The 22,786-nt window shown below is 35.3% G+C and overlaps 1 protein-coding gene across 4 annotated transcripts; it reads left to right on the top strand.

The window, feature by feature from the left end:
- The first annotated feature begins 13,988 nt into the window (after positions 1-13,988).
- LOC110111390 (beta-glucuronosyltransferase GlcAT14B-like) lies at positions 13,989-19,539 on the top strand. 4 transcript variants are annotated; one of them, XM_020843236.2, is made up of 5 exons: positions 13,989-14,217; positions 14,535-15,384; positions 16,551-16,626; positions 16,720-16,835; positions 18,175-18,920. In XM_020843236.2, the coding sequence occupies exons 2-5, from the start codon at positions 14,784-14,786 to the stop codon at positions 18,726-18,728; spliced, it is 1,347 nt and encodes a 448-aa protein (XP_020698895.1). In that variant the 5' UTR covers positions 13,989-14,217; positions 14,535-14,783; the 3' UTR covers positions 18,729-18,920. The 4 variants fall into 4 exon arrangements, with proteins under 4 accessions (XP_020698895.1, XP_028556463.1, XP_020698898.1 ...); XM_028700630.1 differs by lacking the exon at positions 13,989-14,217 and adding an exon at positions 19,209-19,539 and having other exon boundaries at positions 14,394-15,384; positions 18,175-18,761; XM_020843239.2 differs by lacking the exon at positions 13,989-14,217 and adding an exon at positions 19,201-19,539 and having other exon boundaries at positions 14,394-15,384; positions 18,175-18,761.
- Positions 19,540-22,786: the final 3,247 nt, after the last annotated feature.

Genomic DNA, 22,786 nt, shown 5'->3' with positions numbered 1-22,786 from the left:
TTTATTTTATTTTTCACATTCTTAATCATGTTCATGAAAATAAGTGTTAAAGGCTAAAAAATCATTGAGATGTGATGTTTATAGTTACTTAAGTATTTTATTAGTAAAACCCAAAAAAATCATCCTTGTGAGATTTGCTTCGTGCAAAAAAATAGAGATGCAAATGGTATAAATGGGTGACCTACACTACAGTCCTAGTTGATTATATGAAGGTCACTAAGGTTCATAGACGGGGACAAACTTCAGCCAACAAGGCAAAGCTTCAATAGTGTGCTAATCATGGCTAATATCTAATGCATCCTACCACATAATTTGGGTGAAAGTAAAAGTAGTAGTATGAAGCGTGTGGGAGTGTTACCAAGTTGTTCATAAAAAAGAGAGGTCTTGATAAGTTGAAGAGATTATACTTTAACCAAGAAGCAAGCCGGGGCATGTGTGTATACCTTGGCATAATGATTGAGCCTCTCGAGAGGCTTGAGGAGTGACGACCCGCCTACCAAGACATAAACATAATATCCTCGTAAGAAACATAAAGTGAACATTATTATGGACATAGTGCTAATAGCATTAGTAAAGTCTAGTCAGCAGCAAGTGTTCTGTTATGCTACAACAAGCTCGGCATTCCACCTTTGGTTCAGCACATGTTCCGTTATAACAACCTCTGTACTACTCAGTATTCTTAGCTATATATGTTACTGTGCTGTAATAAAAATTCAGCTAATGAAATTCCTTGAGCTCATCTTCTTTGTATTCAACTGTTTATTTTATATGTTATTTCTCTCAGTTTCTATCATGGTATCAGAGTAGTAGAATCCTGATTTTTTTTATTATGAGTTCATCTTCGGCCTCTTCAACAGTGTAACCGGTCCAAGCAGATGGAACCGGAGGAATGATGGACGCTACTATCCCATCCCAACTCAAGTTTTTAATGTCCAATGTGAAGAACATCATTGCTAATCCGTTAACGACGAATAATTATCCAACCTGGCAATCACAGGTTGCCAAACTCTTTCGTGCAAATTGCTATGAAGGTTTTCTGGATGGAACTTCTGTGTGTCCAACCAAATTCATTTCCGATTCCAGCATCACTCTTATCTTGAATTCTCAGTATACTACTTGGGTTCTTATTGATCAGAACCTTGCCGCTGCTCTTTATTTGGTTATTTCCCCTGCTATACTACCTTATGTATTAGCTCTGGATCATTGCACTGATATTTGGACTTCCATTGCCAAGCATCTTCAGTCCTTAACTCGATCCCGGATTATGCAGTTAAAAAATGAATTACAGCATATTACCATGAAAATAAATCAATGACGCAATACCTATTGGACATTAAATCTAAGGTCGATTCCTTAGCAGCTGCTGGTTTGTCCCTTGATCCAAAAGAGATCAGTCATCATACACTCAATGGTCTGCCGGCTACTTATCAGGCATTTAAAACGGTCATCCGCACCAATCTTCAGCCACTGTCGTTAGATGATCTCTACACGTTGTTGTGTAGTGAGGAGCTCAATATGGCGCATGAAGTTACGCGGGAGATGAATATGTCACAACTCACAAATCCTGCTACTGCTCTCATTGCTTCTCGTGGTCGCGGACGTGGTCAGTTTAATAGCTCTCGTGGAAGATCTACTCCACCGTCCAAGTCTCCTCCCCAAGGTTCTTCAAGCAACCGTGGTGGACGACCCAATCGTTCGTTCGTCGCTTGCCAGATCTGCGAGAAGCCGGGTCACACTGCCGTCCGCTGCTGGTATCGTCATGATCCCTAGTACTCAACTGATCCGCCAAACTCTTCTTTGTTTACTCCCGCAAATTAGGTGCCTGCAACATAGTGGTTTCTGGATAGTGGAGCTTCGTCCCACCTCACTTCCGATCCCAATATGCTTCAGTCCTCTCAGTCATATAACGACAAACCAAGTCAATCTGGGTAATGGGCAGTCCATACCTATTCAATCCACTAGTAAAGGTATTCTACCCACTCCTACAGGTAGTCTACAATTATCTCACCTTCATCTTATTCCCATCCTTTCCTTTAATCTTCTCTCGGTTCATCGTCTAGCTACTGATAATAACTGTGATATTTTCTTTTCTCCTCATGGATATCTTATTAAGGATCGGACGACTCAACAGCTTTAGTAAAACCCAAAAAAATCATCCTTGTGAGATTTGCTTCGTGCAAAAAAATAGAGATGCAAATGGTATAAATGGGTGACCTACACTACAGTCCTAGTTGATTATATGAAGGTCACTAAGGTTCATAGACGGGGACAAACTTCAGCCAACAAGGCAAAGCTTCAATAGTGTGCTAATCATGGCTAATATCTAATGCATCCTACCACATAATTTGGGTGAAAGTAAAAGTAATAGTATGAAGCGTGTGGGAGTGTTACCAAGTTGTTCATAAAAAAGAGAGGTCTTGATAAGTTGAAGAGATTATACCTTAACCAAGAAGCAAGCCGGGGCATGTGTGTATACCTTGGCATAATGATTGAGCCTCTCGAGAGGCTTGAGGAGTGACGACCCGCCTACCAAGACATAAACATAATATCCTCGTAAGAAACATAAAGAGAACATTGTTATGGACATAGTGCTAACAGCATTAGTAAAGTCCAATCAGCAGCACGTGTTCTGTTATGCTATAGCAAGCTCGGCATTCCACCTTTGGTTCAGCATATGTTCCATTATAACAACCTCTGTACTACTCAGTATTCTTAGCTATATATGTTACTGTGTTGTAATAGAAATTCAGCTAATGAAATTCCTTGAGCTCATCTTCTCTGTATTCTACTATTTATTTTCTATGTTATTTCTCTTTGTTTCTATCATGGTATCAGAGCAGTAGAATCCTGATTTTTTTTTATTATGAGTTCATCTTCAGCCTCTTCAACAGTGCAACCGGTCCAAGCAGATGGAACCAGAGGAATGCTAAACGCTACTATCCCATCCCAACTCAAGTTTTTAATGTCCAATGTGAAGAACGTCATTGCCAATCCGTTAACGGCGGACAATTATCCAACCTGGCAATCACAGGTTGCCAAACTCTTTTGTGCAAATGGCTATGAAGGTTTTTTAGATGAAACCTCTATGTGTCCAACCAAATTCATTTCCGATTCCAGCAGCACTCTTATCTTGAATTCTCAGTATACTACTTGGGTTCTTATTGATCAGAACGTTGCTGATGCTCTTTATTTGGTTATTCCCCTGCTATACTACCTTATGTATTAGCTCTGGATCATTTCACTGATGTTTGGACTACCATTGCCAAGCGTCTTCAGTCCTTAACTCGATCCCGGATTATGCAGTTAAAAAATGAATTACAGCATATTACCATGAAAGATAAATCAATGACGCAATACCTGTTGGACATTAAATCTAAGGTCGATTCCTTAGCAGCCGCTCGTTTGTCCCTTGATCCGGAAGAGATCATTCATCATACACTCAATGGTCTGCCAGCTACTTATCAGGCATTTAAAAAGGCCAACCGCACCAATCTTCAACCACTGTCTTTAGATGATCTCTACACGCTGTTGTGTAGTGAGGAGCTCAATTTGGCGTATGAAGTTACACGGGAGATGAATATATTACAACTCACCAATCCTGCTACTGCTCTCGTTGCTTCTCGTGGTCACGGGCGTGGTCGGTTTAATAGCTCTCGTGGAAGATCTACTCCACCATCCAAGTCGCCTCCCCAAGGTTCTTCAAGCAACCGTGGTGGACGACCCAATCGTCTGTTGTCTCTTGCCAGATCTACGGGAAGCCGGGTCACACTGCCGTCCGCTGCTGGTATCGTCATGATCCCCAATACTCAACTGATCCGCCAAACTCTGCTTTGTTTACTCCCGAAAATTCGGTGCCTGCAACAGAGTGGTTTCTGGATAGTGGAGCTTCATCCCACCTCACTTCCGATTCCAATATGCTTCAGTCCTCTCAGTCGTATAATGATACAAACCAAGTCATTCTAGGTAATGGGCAGTCCATACCTATTCAATCCATTAGTAAATGTATTCTGCCTACTCTTGCAGGTAGTCTATAATTATCTCACCTTCATCTTATTCCCAACCTTTCCTTTAATCTTCTCTCGGTTCATCGTCTAGCTACTGATAATAACTGTGATATTTCCTTTTCTCCTCATGGATATCTTATTAAGGATCGGAAGACTCAGCAGCTTCTTCTTTGGGGACCCTATATTAACGGGCTTTATCCAGTTTGTTCCTCCTCTGCATCCAATCCGCGGCTGTCCTCTCTAGCTTTATTTTCTGTGCAAGTGGTTTCCGATCTCTAGCATCATCGATTGGGCCATCCATCATCTCGCATTTTAGCTTCGTTATCTAAGCAATGTGCTTATATTCGCACTAATGTAATCTCCTCTGTTTGTCATGTATGTTGATTGGCCAAGGCTATCGTCTTCCTTTTGTATCCTCTTTAAATCGTTGTAATGAGTCTTTTGCTTTAATCCATTCCGATATATGGGGTCCTTCTCCCACGTCTTCTGCTTCTGGTTATCATTATTCTTTATTGTTTGTAGATGATTGCACTCGATTCACTTGGGTATATCATTTGATTAAGAAATCTAATGCGTTTTTAAAATTTTGTGAATTCAAACACATGATAGAATGTCAGTTTAAGACTTCTATCAAAACCTTACGCACTGATGGTGGTGGTGAGTATTTGAACACTCAATTTCAGCTTTATTTAAAGCACCATGGTATACTCCATCAATATACATGTCCTTATACCGTATCTCAAAACGGGGATGCTGAGCGTAAACACCGTCATATCTCTGAAATTATGCGATCTTTATTATTTGCAGCTCATTTTCCTCATTACTTATGGGTGGAAACTCTTCTTACCGTAGTCTATTTGATAAATCGATTGCCTTCTTCTACCACCTCCGCAGTCTCTCCGTATGAGCTGCTTTATCACAAATCCCCTTCATATGATCATCTTAAAGTGTTTGGGTGCTTATGCTATCCATGGCTTCGTCCATATAGCTCTAACAAACTTTCTCCATTCTCTCATTCCTGTGTTTTTATTGGTTATGCACCACTTCAGAAAGTTATAGATGCCTTGATATATATACAAACAAGGTTTACATATCTCGCCATGTTATCTTTAATGAATATGTTTTTCCTTTCTCTCAATCAACCACATCCACGGTTCACCATACATATTCAGTGAACACTCCACCTTTATTATTAGTTCCCGCATATTTTTTTCCAATGTCAACATCTACTAGCCAGCCTCTTTCAACATCTTTGTCATTACCTCAAACACAATTAGAATTTCCACTTGTTGTTTCAACTAGTTCCCCATCACCTTCTTCTACTGCTCATTCTTCACTTCAGTTGTCGTCCCCACCAATTCCCAGTGTTCATCCTATGCTTACTTGGCTTAAGAATGGCATAAAAAAACCCAAACAAACATTTAATCTTGCTCATATCCTTTCTCCAGAAGATCCCACTAGTTTTTTCCAGGCATCCAAACTAGAACATTGGCGGAAGGCTATGTCGGCTGAGTTTCAAGCACTTCAATCACAAGGTACATGGGACCTTGTTCCCTCCTCTACGGCTCACAATGTGCTCGGCTGCAAATGGATATACCGCACCAAACTAAATTCAGATGGGAAAATTGCTAGATACAAAGTTCGTTTAGTTGCGCAAGGCTTCAATCAAGCACCCGGTTTGGACTATCAGGAGACATTCAGTCCTGTGGCGAAGATGCCCACGGTTCGGGTCTTCATCCTCGTTGCTCTTCATAATTCTTGGTCAATTGTTCAGTTACATATTTTGAATGCATTTCTCGATGTCCATCTTACTGACCATGTGTATATGAAGCAACCTCCAGGATTTGTTGATTCTCTTTATCCATACCACGTATGCCATCTTAAGAAAGCGATATACGGCTTAAAGCAGTCATCTCGTCAATGGTACGCCACATTGTCTAGTCATCTTCAACAGTTTGGTTTTCATTTCAGTGCAGCCGATCCTTCGCTCAGGGTGTATCATTCTGGTTCCACAATTCTTTACATTTTAATATATGTTGATGACATTTTATTGACTGGAAATGATCAAGCAATTTTGAACATTTTACTTACCAGCTTACAATCTAAATTTTCTATGCGTCATCTTGGCTGCCTTTCACAATTTCTGTGTATTCAAGTTACTGCTACTCCTTATGGCGTTCATTTAAATCAACTCAGTATGCTATGACAATTCTTCACAAAGCTAGGATGGACAATAGTAAACATGTTTCCACACCGAGTACACTTAAATCTGCAGCAGATCCGCAAACTCAGCCATATTTCTCTGATCCTGTTCTCTACTGCCAGTTGGCTGGTTCATTGCAGTATTTGACGCTGACTCGGCCTGACATTACCTTTGTTTTTCAGCAAGTATGTTAGCATATGCATACTCCACTGCAATTGCATTTTGAACAACTTAAACGATTGCTTCGGTTTGTAAATGGTACTCTCTCTTATGGTCTTCCACTTTATCGAGGTTCCATGGATCTTTAAGGCTATGCTAATTCAGATTGGGCTGGTGACTCTCAAGACCGCAAATCAGTCTCCGGTTATTATAATTTTCTTGGCAATTCACTCATCTCTTGGCATGTGAAGAAACAATCAACGGTAGCTCGCTCCTCGACCGAAGCTGAATATCGAGCTTTAGCTACTGCAGCATCGGAAATTATATGGCTTCGACGTTTACTTTCATATTTCAACCTCTCTCCGACGGCTCCCACTCCATTATATTGTGACAACACGTCGACAATTGTGCTTGCAAACAATCCTATTTTTCATGCTCGGACCAAGCATATTGAGGTTGATTGTCATTTTATAAGGGATTGCATTCAAAATAAACAAATCATTGTTCATCACTTAGCTACCCAGGATCAAATTGCTAATATTTTCACTTCCTTACCGATCACAAAGTTTAAATTTCTTTCTAGCAAACTAATTTCAGCAAATGCCTCTTCAGTTTGACGGGGCCTGTTATGGACATAGTGCTAAAAGCATTAGTAAAGTCCAGTCAGCAGCACGTGTTATGTTATGCTACAGCAAGCTCGACATTCCACCTTTCGCACATGTTCCGTTATAACAACCTCTGTACTACTCAATATTCTTAGCTATATATGTTACTGTGATGTAATAGAAATTCAGCTAATGAAATTCCTTGAGCTCATCTTCTATGTATTCTAATGTTTATTTTCTTTGTTATTTCTCTATGTTTCTATCAAACATATGTGTAAGCAAGTGACATGCAAATGATGCATTGATATGTAAAATGATGTATGTAATAAGATGACCTAAGCCTACGTGCATGGACGTAAGTGATTTTTCTAAAGTTTTGGGACAAATAATGACCCATAACTTTGAAAAATCAACTATAGAAGTTGGGGGTCTCATCTACCTATAGTAAATTAGGGGATATAGGGAACATCCCCTAGTTCACTTTGTTCAAATTTGAGCCCAAGATGATGCCAATTGGGGAGTAATTTATAAAATATTCCACATATTCAACATAACACTTTAATTTTATTTTTAAAATGTAGGTCATGCCGTTCTAGTTCCATAGAGCCCAAGATCATTAATTTGGCTTAGAAATGAATATTTTTTTGTGAAGTTTTTAAGTTTTAGGAATTTTTTGGATTTAAAATTTATTTTATTTTTATCTTTTTGGCCATTGGTGTGCGGTAGCGGCGGGTGACAAGTGACAAACTTTGACTTTTTTGATATTTTTTATTTTTTAATCAATTTGACCACTTTGACTAAGTTAACCAAATCAACATGATCAAAGTGACTCACCCATGTTTTGGACTCATCAAGGGGCATGAGTTTGAAATTTGAAATGTATGCATGCGACACAAAAATGAGGTCAGTAGTGTACACATGCTATCCATATATTATATATCAATATCAAATCATTATATTAAATATTCAGCATGTCACATGCTTAGTATCAATATAGTAAATCAGTAGTATTATACATTATCGCTGCCCATATTGGTAACAACAAGAGCCTAGTGTTGTTAGTAAAATTAATGGCAGAAATAGTAAATTCGTACAATGATAATAAATTAATAAGCAATAACAATAAAGTTGTCAAATCATATAGTAACAATAACAATAAATCAATGACATGCATTGTGGTAGTCACGCTAAACAAATGAGAAGTTCTAACTTAATCGACATTTTTCCGGTATTGTATCTTTATCATTATATTGTTGGCTCAATAAACAAAGACATCACTCTTTGCCCGTTTGCACAGTAATCATCTCCATATAATTCACAATCAGTGAATCAGTAGAGGATAAGACAAAAGCCCATTAATCTACCATCATGTATAGGTCAATCACTCTCCAACCAACATTAGTGAAACCAACTTTTGCTTGTCCTTACATGTATTATTATCACATTATTATTATAGTAATAATGACTAATATTACCCGGCCCAATCATATATACATTTTCATTTGTAATGCTTGTATTAATAATATGCTTAAAAAATACATAATTTCTATATAATATAAATCATACAAAATTCAATAACTTATATTTTACCTTATAAAATTCATAAATGTTGCAATCAAAATATCCAAGATAATTAGTACGATAACATACAAAAAGTTGTGTTGTAAAAGTTCAATAAAATCAAGGAAAATATGGTAAAATCAATTTTGAGAAAAATTCAACGATCAAAATCAAAATCTTTGAAAAGAGAGATATGATTATAATCACCTACTTAATCAGAACAATTTTTGTAAAGCGACAAAGCGATCTGAGGACCAAAATTTTAGATTTTCCTTCATCTCTCATCATTCCCTGTCACCTTCTTCTCTCCCTTGCTCGGCAAGCCGGTACTAGTTGGAAAAATAAGGGATTGTGAGTAGAAAAATATTATATAAAAATAATCTTTTAGTGGGTAGCATCACAACACCACCATTCAGCGCCAACGGGGATTTAAGAGCCTGGCGGCGTGTGCGGTGGGGAAGGGGGAAGGGGGAAGGGTGATGGGATTGGCGGCGGCAACGGAGAAGATAAGTAGGATGTTACTTTTATGTTATTTAAAGCTTTAGATGTTATGTGGGTACATAGTGAATTTAAGTCTAAAGTGTGTGAATGGAAGTTTTAGATGTTATTTATGCAAATTTCCCTTGTTTTTTTTTTTTCATTCAGAGAATGTCATTTAGTTTCAGTCCTACTAGTGAAGCTTTCGTGAGAAAAAAGAGAGAAATATGATAAGAGGGGGGATATGCATTAAGATTCTTTTTGCAATATTTGTAATTGCTGTGGAGTATGCAAAGCGGAATTAGGATAGAAATTATAAAGAAAATCAAGGTTATGAAAATCGGATTGGACAATGAATCGGTAGAAGAAGAGGCTCACGATTCGATTGATTTGATATGAAATATATACTTATACACATGAAAAGACACATAAAAAGCACATAATTTATTGGCATGCATAAAGTCATGACAAACCCTATTTGTCCTTTTTTATGGTTAATAATTATTGCTTATATGATATGATACTATTTATGTTGGCAGTTACATATTCTTATAGTTATATATTTATATTGTTTTGGGTTGAATGATTACAAGCATACTATTTTCATTATCTTGCATTGATTACAATTATAGATTCTGATAGTCTACTGAGCTGTTAGCTCACTCTGTAGTTTTTACATGTTTTCAAAAAGGGGTCAAGATACAGTGAGACATACCAGACTTGTTTAGAATTTCTTTTTTAATTTATATTTTAGTTTATTCTTTTGTGATCAGGAGTTAAAAGATAGATTGATATGGAGTGATTGATCTCTTGACTATTATAAATTAAGTTTTGATGAATGAATATAGAAATATTTGATGTATATGATTTATAGTTATTATCAATACTATTAAAAATATAATTAATTGTATGATTGTAGGCATAATATGTGATGCCAAAAATTTTAATTAGGAAGAATTATTCTTTTAACATTTATAAACAACAATTAGAGCTACCTAATTTATTTTATAAATATAAATATTAGCATAAGTGAATCTATCGATAAAAATATCAATATATAGATATGTATTCATTTTCTCAAAAAATCATGTACACTACTCACTATCTATATAATCATATCACAACTACTTTGTAATGAGTACAAAAGAATAGCTAAAGTAACAAGAATTTGAACCTGAAGGATCCTGATCAATCTCACACTCATACTCCATTATCCTGACATGAAATCATTTAATTATATATAATAAGCTTAAGAGCCCATCAAGTAACCAAATCCTACAACTAAACTCAAAGTATGAAAAAGAGCAATATGCATATTGTTAATCAAATCATAATAGTAACATTAATATGATCATGAATCAATATAGAAATAGTAAAACACACATACAGTAGCAGTAGAGCTATAACCAGTAAAGTTGTGTGTCAAAAATTGATCCTACCCGTTGACTCGACTCAAACCCAACCTAAAAATTCCAGGTTTGGGTTGACCCGCTGTCACGACCCTGCCCGGATGCTCTACTTTTTTGATATTTTTTATTTTTAAACAATTTGACCACTTTGACTAAGTTGACCAAATCAACATGATCAAAGTGACTCACCCATGTTTTGGACTCAGCAAGGGTCATGAGTTTGAAATTTGAAATTTATGCATGCGACACAAAATGAGGTCAGTAGTGTACACATGCTATCCATGTATTATATATCAATATCAAATAATTATATTAAATGCTCAGTATGTCACGTGCTTAGTATCAATATAATAAATCAGTAGTATTATACATTATCGGTGCCGATATTGGTAACAACAAGAGCCTTGTTAGTAAAATTAATGGCCGAAATAGTAAATTTGTATAATGATAATAAATTAATAAACAATAACAATTAAGTGGTCAAATCATATAGTAACAATAACAAAAATCAATGGCATGCATTTTGGTAGTCACGCTAAACAAATAAGAAATTCTAACTTAATCGACATTGTTCCAATATTCTATATTTATCAGTAAATTGTTGGCTCAATAAACAAAGGCGTCACTCTTTGCCCGTTGGCATAGTAATCATCTCAATATAACTTACAATTAGTGAATCAGTAGAGGATAAGACAAAAGCCCGTCAACGTACCATCATGCATGTATAAGTCAATCAGTCTCCAACCAATATTAATGAAACCAACTTTTACTTGTCCTTACATGTATTATTATCACAATATTATTATAGTAATAATGACTAATTATTACCCAATCATATATAGATTTTCATTCGTAATGCTTGTATTAATAATATGCTTAAAAAATACATAATTTCTATAAAATATAAATCATACAAAATTCAATAACTTCTATTTAAAATTCATAAATGTTGCAATCAAAATATCCAAGATAATTAGTACGATAACATACAAAAAGTTGTGTTGTAAAAGTTCAATAAAATCAAGGAAAATATAGTAAAATCAATTTTGAGAAAAATTCAACGATCAAAATCAAAATATTTGAAAATAGAGATAGGATTAGAATCACCTACCTTAATCTGAACAATTTTTGTAAAAGCGACAAAGCGATCTGAAGACCAAAATTTTAGATTTTCATTTATCTCTCATCCTTCCTTGTCACCTTCTTCTCTCCCTTGCTCAGCAAGCCGGTGCTGGTTGGGAAAATTAGGGATTGTGAGTAGGAAAAATATTATGTAAAAATAATCTTTTAGTGGGTAGCATCACAGAACCACCATTCAGCGCCACAGTGATACATTTCAAATCAAGAATTACTATACAAACAGAGGCTTCAATGTCGCGGTGACATTTTCTGGCACCGCTGTGCTTCAGGCTTAATACCACAACTCTTGAAAGATTAGTCCCGTTGTGCTCCAATTTAAACAGAAAGTCGGATTTTTTATTTTCAATTATTTTTCAAAAATTGGGTTGTTAAATCATATTATAATAAGTAAAGAAATATTGAATGAATATTATGACTTTAATAACAAAACTCACATACAGGTGACATAAATTGTAATATAGGTTTTATATCATTTGTTGTTTTGCCATGTTAGATAAAAGAGTTTATATCATATTAGAAATAATTTATGCCTTTAGCTATTAGTGTATAGGTCATTTTCCATCACATGTATTCATAGGAGTCATACATCTTAACTAGTTAATAATCACATACTCATGATATTTGTCTTATCAAGTTATTATCAATATTCAATATGTTGATAGCCATATATTATGGTCATCACTCTAAGCCTGTCAACTTATATCAGCATCAGCCCAATCTTATGCCTCTCTATGGAGAAATTATTTTGTGCGGAGACCTGACGCAGAACATCATCCGAAGACCAATCAGAATGCATCACATCAGCAGTATCGAGCACATGGGCGATGTGATGCATTCTGATTGGTCTTCTAATAGCATTTGACATCTTCACAGAATAATTAATCTGATTCCTCCCTGTGTGGGTTGACATCAAGCTTCAATATGTTTGAGAAAGTATGTCTACCTTCCCTAATACATAGGAGAATACAATCTCTTCCAAATTGAAGTCTAATTAGTCTTTGCATTTCAACATTCCACAATGAGCATCCTGCATAAATTAAGGTTTCCTTTGAGACAACTTATTGCTTTTTATAATAGTTTTTTAGTGCAAAAATTTCTTAAAAAGGGTAAAAACAGTGGCCAAAAGCTGCCCCAAAAGACTTCGTTTGGGATGATTTTTTTTAATGTTTCTTAAAACAACTTTATAGTATAAAAACTGAAATTTTTATACTAAAAAAATGCTTTAAGAAGTAATAAAAAAACCGTTCCAAATGAAACCTAAATATTCATTATAGGAATTTGCTCATTTCTCAAATGTTTCACATTAGTATGATCTTATTCTTCTTTGTAAGTCAAATTATTGTTATGATTCCATTTTATTCTCTAATACTCTATTCACTTTATTTATAACCCATTTTTTTAATGAATAAATATGGAGCGCATTATGAATATAAAAAATCTGATATAATAGTATCAATCTATAATAAGCTTAAGTTTTCATTTTTTTTATCAAATTTATTTCTTCTCAATTTTTCTTAAAGTTGTTCTTTTTTAGTAAAAATTAGGAGATATTTTCTTGAAATTTTAATAATATGTTTGAAATGGTTATAATTTTTTATAAGAATAATTATAGAATTGTAGAATAATTCTAGAATGCAGTTTTTTTCCTGTCAAAAAATAATATTAATTTTTTATAGTTATCACATTGTAGCGGATAAAAAATTATTTTCATCACATTATTAAAAAAAGAGAAATTTACATACATATCACTTTATACCATCGTATTTACATATCTAACATCTAACATTTAAAACTTTTAATATTATATACATATCACCATTTTTTATTTTAATACTAAATATATCACTCATATTTCTTTCCTATCACTCATATTTGATATGAAAATGAATGTAATATTAAAGTTTTAGATGTCAAATATGTAAATAGAGTATTATATAGTGATATGTATGTAAATCTCCAAAAAAATAATAATTAATAAAAAAAATATGATAGTGATATAAAAAATAAAATAATGAAAAAGGTTATATCAAATGAATCTTTACCTTGATGTAGGGGTGTCAATATTTAACACGGCTCGCCCTTGTGGCCTCATAGGCAAGAAGCCTCATCTACTTGCTCTCGCAATCACGTGCTTGCTCTCGCAATCTTGTGAGTTAGTAGGTTGGGACAGGTCAACTCGGATTGGGATGGGTCAGATTTGAATTTGAATTTTTGAACTGCTATCTAATCGGATCAGATTCAGATTGAGTCAGTTGAAGGTGAATTTATTTCAAATTAGAGCTGAATCTGATCCAAAAATCTATTGTAACACCCCATTCTCTTGCATTAAACTAAAAAGGCTAAAATTCTTAAAAAATATTGGCTATAATTCTTTTTAAGAAAACGGATTTTAGCTGAACGGAAGTCCAGCCATAAAGAATCACAGTGGGATTTTTTAATTTTACTTTTTATTTGGGAGAACACAGTGGGATTTCGTAAAGGCTCCGTAACTCTTGCCGTTTGTCTCTCGGAGAAGCTTTTACCTCTCCCAATCCGCAGAGAGGAAACCTAAATCTCCACCTCTGCAGTCCCGTTGTTCATTTCTGTTGATTTTTGTATTATCAGCTTTCGTCGTTAACTCAAATTTCGTTTTTTTTCTTTGTCTGACCTTTGCTGCTCAAGTAAGTGACTTCGATGCTTGATCATTTCTGTGCCAAACTGCTTTCTTTAACTCAACCTTTGTCGTAGGTTTCTTTGGTCCAAGAACAGGAAGATTTTTCTAGCGCTGTGCTGTCAAAATCATCTCTTTGTTCTATTTAATTAAGAATCTTTAGCTTAGGATTCGTGCCCTCTTGTGGATCGCTTGGAAGTTGGCTTCCGGAAATCCGTCTAGATCTGAAGTTTCAATTACACCAGCGATTTATTTTTCATCTAAACATCTTCATTATGTAATTTCGTGGGTTTTTCTTTTTGCTACTGAACCCTAACTTTCTTCTAGCTCTGAGGAAAGGTTTTCGTTTGCGGAAACTCTATTGCATTATAATCAATCTGCAACATTTTGAATTCGCTCGTTGCATCATGTCACAAAGCTAAAGTCTGTAATTCCTCCAGTGCTGGAAGAGGAGGCTTTGGTTCTGCTACCACGTGCCTTTGATTCTCCTCAGATGTTTTTGAGCCCATCTTTGGAGAAGTTGAAAGTTTGGCTATTAGTTGATTTACTTGTTGGATTTTGGAGCTCTAAAGAAGTATGAGGAAAAATGGCAGTGCCCACTCTGGAAGGCCTTTTAGTGATAGAAGATGGCTTCTTCCATTCTTAGCAAGCTTGTTGGTTTCTGTTACTTTACTTTTGGCAACATTATCCGGGCTTTTCTCCCCTCATTATAGTGAGGATTCTATGACTCCAGATATTGTATTGTTCACTGGTATGGATAATTCTGATTGGAATTCGATTGATTTGGAAAATAGTAAGGATGTAGAGAGGCATTCTCTTGTGGAAATTGAAGCACCGCGGATAGCTTATCTTCTAACTGGAACGAAGGGTGACAGTCAAAGAATGAGGAGGACACTACAAGCTATATATCATCCAAGAAATCAGTATATTCTTCATCTAGATCTTGAAGCTCCACCGAGGGAAAGGATTGAGTTGGCAATGTATGTTAAAGGTGATTCAGTGTTCAGTGTGATCGACAATGTGCGCGTTATTGCAAAAGGAAATCTAGTGACTTACAGGGGTCCGACGATGATTGCATGTACTCTTCATGCCATTGCAATCTTATTGAAAGAGAACTTGAAATGGGATTGGTTCATCAACCTTAGTGCTTCTGATTATCCTCTAATGACACAAGATGGTGAGCACTGATCTCCACTTCTCTGTTTTATATTTCTGATCTTAGGATACACTTGATAATCAAAATTGGCATGTATTTATTTCCCTTAAAGAAGCAAAATGTACTCTCAACCATGGGGCCTTTCACATGTCTTTCAATTTTTATTTTTTTGGATTGATCTGTACCATTTAAGCTCATGCATTAGCTAAGGGCATCTCCAACCGAACTCCAAACGCTTGAATGACGTCACTCGTGAGCTCCAGCCGAACGGTAAAACTTCATCTACTTGATTGCGGGCAATATTTAAAATTGCGTATTTGGGTATTGAGGCGTTTTTCATTCGTGAGGCAAGGCGTAAGCCTCAAAATCAAAAGATTGTGTAAACATTAAATGATAAATTTTTTATATACTAACGAGTGAATAATATAAAATATAAAAAATCATAAGATATGAAGTGAAATCAAAATATCTCAATAATAAGACAACATGAAATATAGTTCAACTCAAAATTCTATCTTTCCCAAATCCGAGTATTCTTTTCATTAACATATAATTCAAATTTCCAAAAATAAATAGCAATGAAATATCACATAAGAACTCATAAGTGATCAGCACTGTCATCACTAAGGGGTTCTTCATTTGAATCATCATTATGGTGAACTGCTCTCTCCCCTTCCTCCTCTCCTATAGAGTTTCGGGCCTCTTCTATAGAGTCCAATGTCGGGCATTTACTTCAAAATTTATGTAAGTTTTAATATATATATAGTGTGAGGCGTAAGCCTCATGCCAGTGAGGCGAGGCGGGCCTCAACCAAGTTGAGGCGCAAGCCTCATAAAAAAAACTCGAGGCGTAAGCATAAAGGCGATTTTTACTGGAATTGCGCAAAGGCAGGCCTCAAGGCGAGCCTCATATTGCGCAATTTTCGCCAATATTGGCATTGCGCTGTTCATCTTCGACATTTTTCTGTCTCTACTGAACTTGCCGAAGAAACGTGCGAAAGAAGAGAACGACCGTTACCTTCGCAAAAGGGGGCAAAATGGAGTTCGATTGGAGATTTCATGACATTTTGGAGTGAAAAATGAGATTTTCGGTTGAAGATACCCTAACTGTTGATCCTGCAGAATCTTTTCCTCTTCTCATTATTTTCATTTGCAACAAATTATACTGACCTTTGCTTTTTTTGGCAGACATACTCCATGTTTTTTCTTCTGTACCTAGAGACCTCAATTTTATTGAACACTCTCAGAGCACAGGCTGGAAAGTGTAAGCGTATAGCTTCTTGCTAATAGACTTTTTTTAGCATTGTTCTTATTATATTGAAGATCAATATTGCTAAAATATTCTTTTTTAATGCAGGAACCAGAGAGCAAAGCCAATCATCATTGATCCTGGGTTGTACTTGTCAAAGAAGTTTGATGTTGTTGTCACTAGTGAACGGCGAGAGTTACCGACATCTTTCAAATTGTTCACAGGTAAATAGGTTTGGTTTCCCTGATATTCAATCTGGTTTCTCATCTCTGTGTCAGATTTGGTTTATCTTATATTGTTCACTTTATTTTTTAGAATTTTGTTATGTGTGAATTGTTGATTTTCCCTTTACATTGGCATGTTGGGGATGATTAATACTCTTCATTCCTTGCTGAAGAGACTAGGATATGGAGAGTAATTGCTTTGCATTTGCTCCCCGTGCTTGCATTATCTGTAAATATGACAGGAGGCACAAAAGTTGCATAATTGAAGGTCACCTGGTCACTCAATGAGAGGCAAGTAAATGTCACGGGTACTAAGGCTTCGTTTGGGACGGCTATTTTACTGCTTCTTAAAGCAGCTTTCTAGTGAACAAAATTTTAATTTTGTACTAAAAAGTTGTTTTAAGAAGCAGTAAGAAAGCCGTCCCAAACGAAGCTTAAGTCTCCAAAAAAGTTGTGAAATCAGGATAATTAGGATAAAATCAAATGTATGACCGAATTTGACCTCCAATTAATAATTTGTATCACATTTCTCTATGCCCCAACTTGATATTCTTATTGTAAAGGGTTAGAAATGAGCCTTTAACCTTCTGCCTCATTGTAGGCTTATGAATATTGTTCCTTTATAGGATTCTATCTCCATTATCTTTTCCACAATCATATATTTTGCTTCTGAAACCATGTTCTACATAATCTTGCACATACTGCATTAAATATTTTTGACCTCCAATTAATAATTTGTATCACATTTCTCTATGCCCCAACTTGATATTCTTATTGTAAAGGGTTAGAAATTAGCCTTTAACCTTCTGCCTCATTGTAGGCTTATGAATATTGTTCCTTTATAGGATTCTATCTCCATTATCTTTTCCACAATCATATATTTTGCTTCTGAAACCATGTTCTACATAATCTTTTTGCACATACTGCATTAAATATTTTGCTCATATTTTATGCCAGATATCTGTGTGTTTGATAAAATAATATAGTCAATCATTGCAAATTTCAAGTTATAAAATATGATCTCATATACAACATGCTTGACTTGATTTTATACTTGATTTATCTTAAGATTTTAAGAACTTTTTTGTGGGTCTCTCTGATTCTCCTTTTATTGTGTCATAAATTGATTTCATTGAAGAACATTTAGCAATATTAGCTAACTGGTGCAATCATGATTACTCCTTCTGAATCATACCAAACAGAGATTTTTGCACCTTTGAGTTTCACCTGAAACTTTGGAGACTCACCTTGATCTTTACTTGTTCATGCTCTTAGAAAAATTTCTTGGTTCCTTTCTTAATCTTTTTTCTTGATTAAATTATCACCATTCTGTGTATAGGATCTGCATGGGTGATGCTTTCCAGGGCCTTCCTCGAGTATTGCATCTGGGGTTGGGAAAGCCTTCCTAGAACCATCCTCATGTACTACGTCAACTTCATCTCCTCTCCTGAAGGTTATTTTCATACTGTCATCTGCAATTCCGACGACTTCCGTAACACTACCGTCGGCCACGACCTTCATTACATTGCTTGGGACAACCCTCCAAAGCAGCACCCCCGCACTCTCTCCAGAAAGGATTTTAATGACATGGTGAAGAGTGGTGCCCCCTTTGCTAGAAAATTTCCCAAGGATGATCCGGTCCTCGACAAGATTGATCATGAGCTTCTCGGACGATCTGAAGGGAAGTTCACTCCAGGTGCATGGTGCAGTGGCAATGGAGATGATGGAGAGGATCCTTGCTTATCAAGGGGAAATGATTCATTTTTTCAGCCTGGACCAGGTTCTGAGAGGTTAAGGGAGTTGATAAATAAGATAACATCAAAAGAATTTAGAAGTGGGAGTTGCTCTTCCCTGCGATATGATCAGAGTAAGAGGCAATGGTCTGGTACTTGATATTCTCTGAAGGAACTTACAGTTTTGTTACAGGTAACTATTACAATACAGATTACACGGCATTCTATTGATAAACTAGCTTGCAAATGAAAAGCATTTTTGTTCTTTGATAGTTGGTCCAGTTGATGTTGCATGTTATTCTGAGGAGGATGTTCAATTGACTTGAGAGTGGAATACATTGGAAGTTGGTTGTTGTTCTAATGTTGCACATTAAGGCTTCGTTTGTGACGGTTTTTTCACTGTTTTTTAAAGCAGCTTTTTAGTTAAAAAAATTAATATTTGTACTTAAAAGTTGTTTTAGGAAGCAGCAAGAAAATCGTCCCAAACTAAGCCTAAAATTAAAAAATTGTTTCTATTTGTTTTCAGGGGGATGTATATAAGAAACACTCAAAATTCGTCCATTTATATATGTAACACTTGAATCTTATTATTTATAAAATGTTTCCACTTAACTTTTGATGATGGATGAAAGCATTGAAGATGAAGGAAAGATGATGGGATCTCATTGGACCAAGAGACGTTGCAATGAGGAAGTATCATGGTGGGACGAGGAAGTTGTGATGGGATCTTCATGAAAAGAGTCATGAGAAGATCTCGTCGGGAAGGTTTGCAGCAGGATGAGGTTGGGGATGGGGATTTAAGAGCCTGGCGGCGTGTGCGGTGGGAAAGGGTGATGGGATTGGCTGCGGCAATGGAGAAGATAAGAAGGGTGTTACTTTTATGTTATTTAAAACATTAGCCGTTATGTGGTTAAATATTGTATTTAAGTCTAAAATGTGTAAATGAGAGTTTTACATGTTATGTATGAAAATCCCCCTTGTTTTTATCATTAAGAGAATGTCATTTAGTTTCAGTCCTACTAGTGAAGCTTTCGTGAGAAAAAAGGAGAGAAATATGATAAGACGAGCGATACGCAGTAAGATTCTTGTTGCAATATTTGTATTTGTTGTGATGGAGGATACAAAGCGGAATTAGGATAATCAAGGTTATGAAAATGAGATCGGACAATAAATTTGTAGGAGAGGCTCACGGTTTGATTGGTTTGATATGAAATATATAGTTATACACATGAAAAGACACATAAAAGGCACATAATTTATTGGCATGCATGAAGTCCTGACAAACCCTACTAGTTCTTTTTTATGGCTAATAATTATTGCTTATAAGATATACAACTTGCATTGATTTTTATTGCTCATATGATATGATACTATTTATATTGGCAGTTACATGTTCTTATAGTTATATATTTATATTGTTTTGGGTTGAATGATTACAAGCATACTATTTTCATTATCTTGCATTGATTACAATTATAAATTCTAATAGTCTACTAAGTTGTTGGCTCATTCCGTAGTTTTTACATGTTTTCAAAAAGGGGTCAAGATACAATGAGACATACCAGACTTTTTTTAGAATTTCTTTTAATTTATATATTTTAGTTTATTCTTTTGTAATCGGGAGTTAAAAGATAGATTGATATGGAGTGATTGATCTCCTCACTATTATAAATTAAATGTTGATGAATGAATATAGAAATATTTGATGTATATGATTTATAGTTACTTTCACCAGTTTTCTTATTTAAGGAGTTAGTGGCTCTGGTAGATTAATTGAAAGATGAAATAGGCAATTCATCCAAAATTAGATCTTGGGGTATCACAATTTGTATCAGAGCAAATGTTATTAAAAGAATTGATTTGTAATCAGAGCTATAAAAAATAATTGATATGGGTAGAAATGGGTAGTGTTAAGACTTATTTTTCTTGCAATTTATATCATATATATGTGATTAAATTATAATTTGTTAGAAAATAGAACTATACTAAGTGCAATGGATCCATATGAAGTTTCAAATGAATAGAGTATAGTGGCCCTAGTAAGCGTCGATAGCATGATGCAGTTTACTAGTTTGATAACTCAATTGATGAGTGATGCATGGAGCAAGCAAACTTAAAGCAATGAGACTAAAGAGGATAAGAGGATAAGCACTTACATATATTTCACAAGTTAAAACCCTAAGAGAGCTACTATAGAGTCATATGATATAAAGGATTGGTTATTGAGGATAGAGAAAACATTTAACAATATGCAGTGTTCAGAGAATATAAAACTATCACTAGCAGTGTTTTTATTTGAAGGAGAAGTTGAGATAGTGAATATGATAGCAGCAGAAGAAGTTTTAGTGAAAGATGAATGCAAAAATTACTTGGGCAAAGTTTGTTGTTATCTTCATATAATGGTTTGTGCTTCTGTCAACATGATGATAAATGCAGGACGCTTTTATGAGACTGAAACAGGGAAATAAGATAGTGATGCAGTACAAAGTTAAGATTACTACACTAGCCATGTATGCACCCTAAGTCGATAATGCTGAGGATAAATGTTATAGATTCATGAGAGGAATGAAGGATAAATTGAGACATCTACTTGTATCATTAAGAATTGATGGAGTTTTCAAAATTAGTGGAAAGAGAAAGATTAGTAGAAAATGATTTGGTTAATCTTCAATTATGATAAGATATGAGTAGAAAGAGAGCAAGCGAAGAGGTGGCAAGAGGAGAAAATAATGAGAAGAGAAGCAATTTTATTGATGTTAGAAGAGAACCCGTGATACCAGCTGGTAATGTATAAGAGTGCCCCATTTGTGGTAGGAGAAATTTAGGGCAGTATTATATGATCACTGAATAATATTTCAGATATGATTAATACGGGTAGGGTTGTAAAGAAATCGAGCTGAACCTAGCTTCGACATGTTTGAGCTTGGGCTTATTTACTAAGACTCTGTTCGAGCTCAGTTTGATAATATTTGAACTTTTTTGGTCTTTGTTCAAGCTCGAGCTCATTTAAAAAACCCCTATTCGGGCTCAATTCATTTTAGGCTTGTTAAGCCTATTAATGAGCTGCTCGTCAAGCCTAGTACTCATTTAACAAAATAAAATATCTTAATCAAGCAGCTTGCGGAAAACCCATGAAGAACAAGTCAACCCATCTTCTCACTTTTCAGTGCCCGCAAATATCAACTAACATTTTCTCCATTTTTAATCTTTATAGAACAAAATTAAGCGCCTCAAAAATGGTGTGGGACTAAACTTCTCACCTTTTTTTTTGTTCATGCGTGCCATAAAGGAGAGACAGAATGGAGAGGGCCATCTAAAAATGGGAAAAGAAGCATATTTTGATTATTTTTATTTTGGTAACAAAAAGATCATATTTGCACATATACCATACTATTCTCATATTTCAAAATTCTAGTGCTATTAAGGAGTGAGTTAAATGTAACATTTTTACCAATAATAATAATATAACCATATTTTAGGGTTTTGGATGTCTAGTTTAGTTTCAGTGAGCAGAACTGATATTAGAAATGAGAATGTGAGCGGAAGTCAAAGGTAGCCTACATAGTTAGCGATGATATACCCATGCAACCAAGAGTATATTGCTTGAGTCGATATGAAGTGAGAGATGCATCCGAAAGGTCCACCGTTATAATTCTCCGCTATGAATATTTTTTTATTATTATTGAAATGCATTACATAATAACATGCTACATGATTGATTGATATGCATGCATGTGTGAATGAATGAATACATGATTTTATTGATTATTGATATGACCGGTGATCAGTGATTTTGTTCTATTTGTTAGTGGTCCGTAGTGGGAAATATTGAGTATAACATTTTTCTAAGGTGGATAGATTATAATAACCTCAAATTAATTTTATCTTATTTTCTACAAATTTGATTCATTGAGTACCACGATACTGGGTAGACAACGCCATGACATTGAGCTCTCCAATTTTCTAGAATTCGAGGGCGCATTACGACGTTGAGTATGGAGCACTACTTTGTTGAGTTAGAAAATTTATTTTTTTTAATAAAAATGTCCAAAAACTTTTTATCAAAACCATCAAACATCCCTCCCCCTCCCCATTCCACTTCCTTAGCCAGTGAGAGAAGAGAGAGAAAAAATTAAAGAGATGAGAGATAAATTCTGGATTGGGTCTATATTTTATGTCGCTCTGGTTATAAAAAGTATTCTGATAGTGGTAGGTAAC

This window comes from Dendrobium catenatum, unplaced genomic scaffold (assembly GCF_001605985.2).
Source record: "Dendrobium catenatum unplaced genomic scaffold, ASM160598v2 fragScaff_scaffold_134, whole genome shotgun sequence".
Classification (NCBI taxonomy): Eukaryota; Viridiplantae; Streptophyta; class Magnoliopsida; order Asparagales; family Orchidaceae; genus Dendrobium; species Dendrobium catenatum.
This window is presented reverse-complemented; position numbering and strand designations above follow the sequence as displayed.

Coding starts and splice junctions, on each gene's coding strand:
- LOC110111390 (XM_028700630.1), top strand. CDS start 14,784: ATGAGGAAAAATGGCAGTGCCCACTCTGGAAGGCCTTTTAGTGATAGA. Junction 15,385..16,550: donor TCCTCTAATGACACAAGATG/GTGAGCACTGAT, acceptor TTTTTTTGGCAG/ACATACTCCATGTTTTTTCT. Junction 16,836..18,174: donor ATCTTTCAAATTGTTCACAG/GTAAATAGGTTT, acceptor TTCTGTGTATAG/GATCTGCATGGGTGATGCTT.